Here is a 5,000-nt window from a genome sequence, read left to right on the forward strand (position 1 = left end):
CTTGAGGTAAGTGAACCTTGAAATACATAGATTTAATATCTCGGCACAGTTGAACTTTGAAAGTACAAAGTTTTAAAATCTTGAAACAAGTGAGCTTTAAAGTACTGTCGACTTTGTGTGAATCTTTGTGAACTACATTGCTGAAGTTTACGCCAGTGTACGAAAATGGCCTCCGCTCGTGAAGAAATTGAAGCTGACCTCGGAATGGCTTCTGAGGTAGAAGACTTGGCTGGCATTAGAAAAGAGCGTGGAATAGCAAAAGGACTTATTACACGTTTGATAAATAATATTGATAATATCCCAAAAAACAAGGAACATGTTGACAAAGTTAAAGAAAAGATCAGCTCATTGCCTGAAATAGTGCAACGATTTGAGGAAGCTCATCAGCTGTATATAGCATCACTTAAGGATGACGGAGCAATTCAAGAGGCTCTGTTATTTCGTCAGTCATCGATAATGCTGAAAGTTTTGAACAAGCCATTTAAACATGGATTTCAGGTGAAGAGGACGAGGAAGAGAAAGTGGCAGACGACATCCTGGTGGCAGATGAAGAGGATGATTTCATCACCAACAATCCCCTCATTGTTCCTGACATGGCAGCATTGGAAGAAGAGTATCGTAAAACAGAACAAGCTCTTGCTGACACTGAAAGGGCTAGAGCATTAGAAGAAGAAATATACAAGATGAAGCTCAAGGCTCAGATGTATAATCACCAACTGCAACAGGAGAAATAACAAAATGAAGTCCGATTGCAGAAAGAAAGACAAGATGATCTGGTTAAACAACAGTGTCTGGATGAGGAACTGGAGCAACGAGAAATACATACCAAAACCAAGGCATGGGTCCCACACTTAATATACCCCTTACGTCTACTCTGGGACATGCTGATGGTGAAAGGACCATACCTGTTAGAAGTACACCTCAACGTAGCTCTACCAGACCATCAAGATTGTCTTGGGAACCATTAAACATAACAAGTGGGGAAAGTGAGCAGATAATGTTTGTGAAAACAGTGGTCGTAGGTGTTGTAAGTGAAGTGTTGAATTAAATGAATTACGTGTGCAACAACAGAGTATAGTGGACTCTCTTCAGCTACCTCGTCGAGAACTGCAGACCTTTAATGGTGATTCCTTGCGATATTGGCCATTCATAAGAAGTTTTCGGGCCTTAGTGGATACAAAGAATATAGAAAGTCATGTTTGATGCAATACTGTAAAGGTAATGCCAGGAGGATACTTAATTGCTGTGAGACTATGGATCCAGAAGATGGATATGTTCAAGCAGTGAAAATTTTAGAAGAAAGATATGGAAATAATTATGAAATTTCACAGAAGCGGATACAGAGGATTATAAACAGACCTAATTTAAAGGGACCCTCCGAGCTTAGAGATTTTGCTGATGACCTCAAGTGCTGTTATCAGACTTTAAAGAACATGGGTCATGAAAAAGAGTTAGACAATGCAGCTAGTTTACAGGCCATCTGGAGGAAATTACCGCAGTACTTACAAGACAGATGGTCTCATGAAAATCATATTATACAGAAAGATCAGAAGCGAGTACCCAAGTTGAAGGACCTGGTCGACTTCATTATTGATGGAGCAGAAGAAGCTAATGACCCCATATTTTCTAGAGTTTCTTTCAGTGAGCCCAGAAGGGATAAAGAAATCAGTCGTAAGGGACCTGAGAAGAGGAGACGGTATGTGTTGGAGACGAACATATGGTTTTGCTTGATGTTATATACGACGATATGACGGTATGACGATACGACGGTATGATGCTATGACGGTATGATGTTATGACGTCATAGCATCATACCGTCGTATCGTCATACCGTCATATCGTCGTATCTAACATCAAGCAAAACCATATGTTCGTCTCCAACACATTCAAGTGCAGTTAAATGTACCTTTTGAAGAATAGACTCTTTTGAAATGAGGACGCGTGTTTGAATCTTGGCCTGAATACCAATGAACAATATTCCCCTATGGGTGTAATAGTTTTGAATTCTTGGCGTTTCCTTAGGTTTCATAAACACACACTGGTCAAACAAAATATGATGCAAGCTGACTGCATCCTTCCTCGCAAAACAAAGATGTCGTCCCACGACTTGTATGTTGTATGATAACTTCCACAAACATACAGGACCATACAAAACGTACAACTTATTTAAATCATAATTCCATTTCAATACTTCTTACATGTCATGTGTTACATCCCGGCCCCAAAATGCACTCCATAATGGATGCATTTACAAAAGAAAAATCATGTAACACCAAGCTGGAATAAACAAAACTTTAGAATACCTATTACATTCAAAATCAAAAATAACATAATCTATCATAATAGATTAGGGTTTACCTGAAGCTTTATAAGAATCACATACATTGTTTTCCAACAAACAATCCTCGTTACAGGTCTCTCATAAGTACCAGTTCCTGTTCTTACATCAACAAAACGTACTAAATTATCTGTTCCTTTATATACACCCACTACAAATCCTAAGAGTCACTGATTACGAGGAACACAATCTTGTTTGATAAGAACTAGATCTCCATTTTCTAAATTTCTCTGAGGTTTCATCCATTTTTGGCGTTCTTGAAATCCAGAAAGATATTCTTTAATCCATCGACGCCAAAATATATCAGCCAGGTACTGGACTTGCTTCCAGCGTCTTCTATATTGATCCTTTTCAACAAACTGTCCAGGTGGTAACAAAGGTCCTGAACGCAGCATCATTATGTGGTCCAGTGTTAGAGGTCTAGCATCTCTTGGGTCCTCGGACAGCTTTGTAATGGGTCGGTTGTTTATGATACCTTCCACTACAGTCATTAACGTTATTATGGCTTCATCATCTAACACCTGCTGTGTGATCATACTTGATAGCACTCTTCGAATGGTCCGTATTTGTCGTTCCCACACTCCACCCATGTGTGATGCAGCTGGTGGATTGAACTTCCAGTCTATTTCTTTCTTCAATAAATGAGCATGAATCTGGTCTTGATTCCATTCCTGGATACCTCTCTTCAATTCTTGATGTGCTCCAACAAAGTTTTTGCTATTATCTGACCAGATTTCTTTAGGTTCTCCTCTCCTTGCCATAAATCTTTCTAATGCATGAATAAAACTATCTGTGTCAAATGAAAATGCTACTTCAATGTGTCTGGCACGTGTGGCAAAACACATAAATATACAACCATACCTCTTCATCTTGGAATGCCCTTTCTTTACTAAGAATGGCCCAAAATAGTCTACTCCTACTCTACTGAATGGTGGTTCATAAGCTATAACACGAAATCTAGGAAGGTTTGCCATTTGCTGGTATACTGTCTTACCAAACATCTTTTTGCAAGTCACACAGGAATACACTACACTTTTCACAAACTTTCTTCCTTTTAAAATCCAGAACTTTCTCCTGATTTCAGCTAATACACGTTCCACTCCAGCATGTCCAGTATGTGACAGCTTTCAGCAATCAATCTTGAAATATGGTGGGCATGTGGAAGGATCACTGGGTGTTTTGCATCTTCTTCAAGTTGAGAATTTGTTAATCTGCCTCCCACTCTCAGCTAATCATCAACTCCTTTAATTGCATCTAGCTTCTTTAACTGTAAAGGTTCCTTTGGGAGAGTCTTCTGTACATACAAAATAATATTTCTCTCTACTTCCTTGAACTCTTTTACTGTTATAGGTCCAAAACTTGATTTCCTTTTTAAGAAATGTTTAAGTCTAATGTACCACGCCACAGCTTTCATCATTTTAAACCACGATGAGTAGTAGTTTAGTAACTTACAAGTATGATCAGCCTTACTTTTTATACTGCAAACCACTGGACTTGCCTTCAGTTCTAAGAATTCTTCCAATTCTGAACATCTAAACAGTGGTTGCACAGGCCAGTTATGTTCTTCACACTGTAAGAAATTTGGACCATGAACCCACTCTTAATTCCTCAGCAAATCTGATGCATACATTCCACGAGATGCATCATCTCCTGGATTTTCTTCAGAAGGTACATACCTCCACTGATTGACTTCAGTGTGTTCAAGAATTTTACCTACTCTGTTGGCTACATATGTTTGGAAACGTTTATCTGAGCTGTTCAAGTACCATAGTACTATTTGACTATCCACCCAGTATACTGATATTTCTAGAGGTATCTCCAATTCTTTAGTCAGAATTTTATCAAGCCTTACAGCTTCTAGAGGTCCAGCTAGTTCTAGTCTTGGGATTGTAAAACCTTTCAGGGGTGCGAGACGTGACAGCCATAATCAAGTTAATATACACAGTGTTATCCTCAAGTGTTACTCTCAAGTATGATGCAACACCATACCCATATTCAGAAGCATCTGAAAAATGATGAAGTTTTGAGCCTTTTTTATAGTTAAAGCTGTTGGATTAAAACATCTGGGAACATTAAACCTTTTAATTTCTGGCAAATCAGCTAACCAACGTCCCCATTGTTCCTCCAGTTTTATGGGAAGTGGTTCATCCCAGCCTTTTTGTAGTCTGCGCAATTGCTGAAATATTCTCCTAGCCTGTAATATGAATGGACTGACATATCCTAGAGGGTCAAACACAGTGCTACGTGTACTGAGCACATTCCTTTTGGTTTTGGTTCTGTCATGCATCACTTGTACATCAAATCCTAAGTAATCAGTATTCACATGCCATAACATACCTAGAGCTCTCTCCTTGGATTGATCCTCCAAATTCAACTGCAGAGATATCAAAGATTTTCCTCGGTCCTCCTTTGGTATATGCTTCAGCAGTTCTGGTGATGAAGAAATATATTTTGTAAGATGAAATCCCCTTCTATTCAGAAGCTTTTTAACTTGCTTTGCCAAAACTATAGCAGACTCAACACTATTTGCAGACTTCAGACTGTCGTCCACATAAAAGTTGCGAAGAACTGTGTTCAGTACTTCTTCTGAATACATGTTGCGATACTCCTCAACTACTTTTTGAAGGGCATAATTTGCACAGCTCGGGCTCCATACTCTTCC

General features: G+C 38.9%; 1 protein-coding gene across 1 annotated transcript in view; it reads right to left on the reverse strand.

Annotated features, from left to right (window-relative positions):
• Positions 1 to 2,505: 2,505 nt before the first annotated feature.
• Positions 2,506 to 5,000, reverse strand: part of LOC113811501 (uncharacterized) — a 4,403-nt gene continuing 1,908 nt past the window's right edge. The window contains exons 3-6 of the mRNA XM_070132500.1: positions 4,328 to 5,000; positions 4,056 to 4,234; positions 3,663 to 3,908; positions 2,506 to 3,462 (exon numbers count right to left, since the gene is read on the reverse strand). The exon at positions 4,328 to 5,000 is cut by the window's right edge and continues 318 nt beyond it. Of these exons, the coding sequence (XP_069988601.1) occupies positions 2,506 to 3,462; positions 3,663 to 3,908; positions 4,056 to 4,234; positions 4,328 to 5,000 (2,055 nt within the window). The remainder of the gene's footprint in view (positions 3,463 to 3,662; positions 3,909 to 4,055; positions 4,235 to 4,327) is intronic.

The sequence above is a fragment of the Penaeus vannamei genome, chromosome 17 (genome assembly GCF_042767895.1).
Source record: "Penaeus vannamei isolate JL-2024 chromosome 17, ASM4276789v1, whole genome shotgun sequence".
Classification (NCBI taxonomy): domain Eukaryota; kingdom Metazoa; phylum Arthropoda; class Malacostraca; order Decapoda; family Penaeidae; genus Penaeus; species Penaeus vannamei.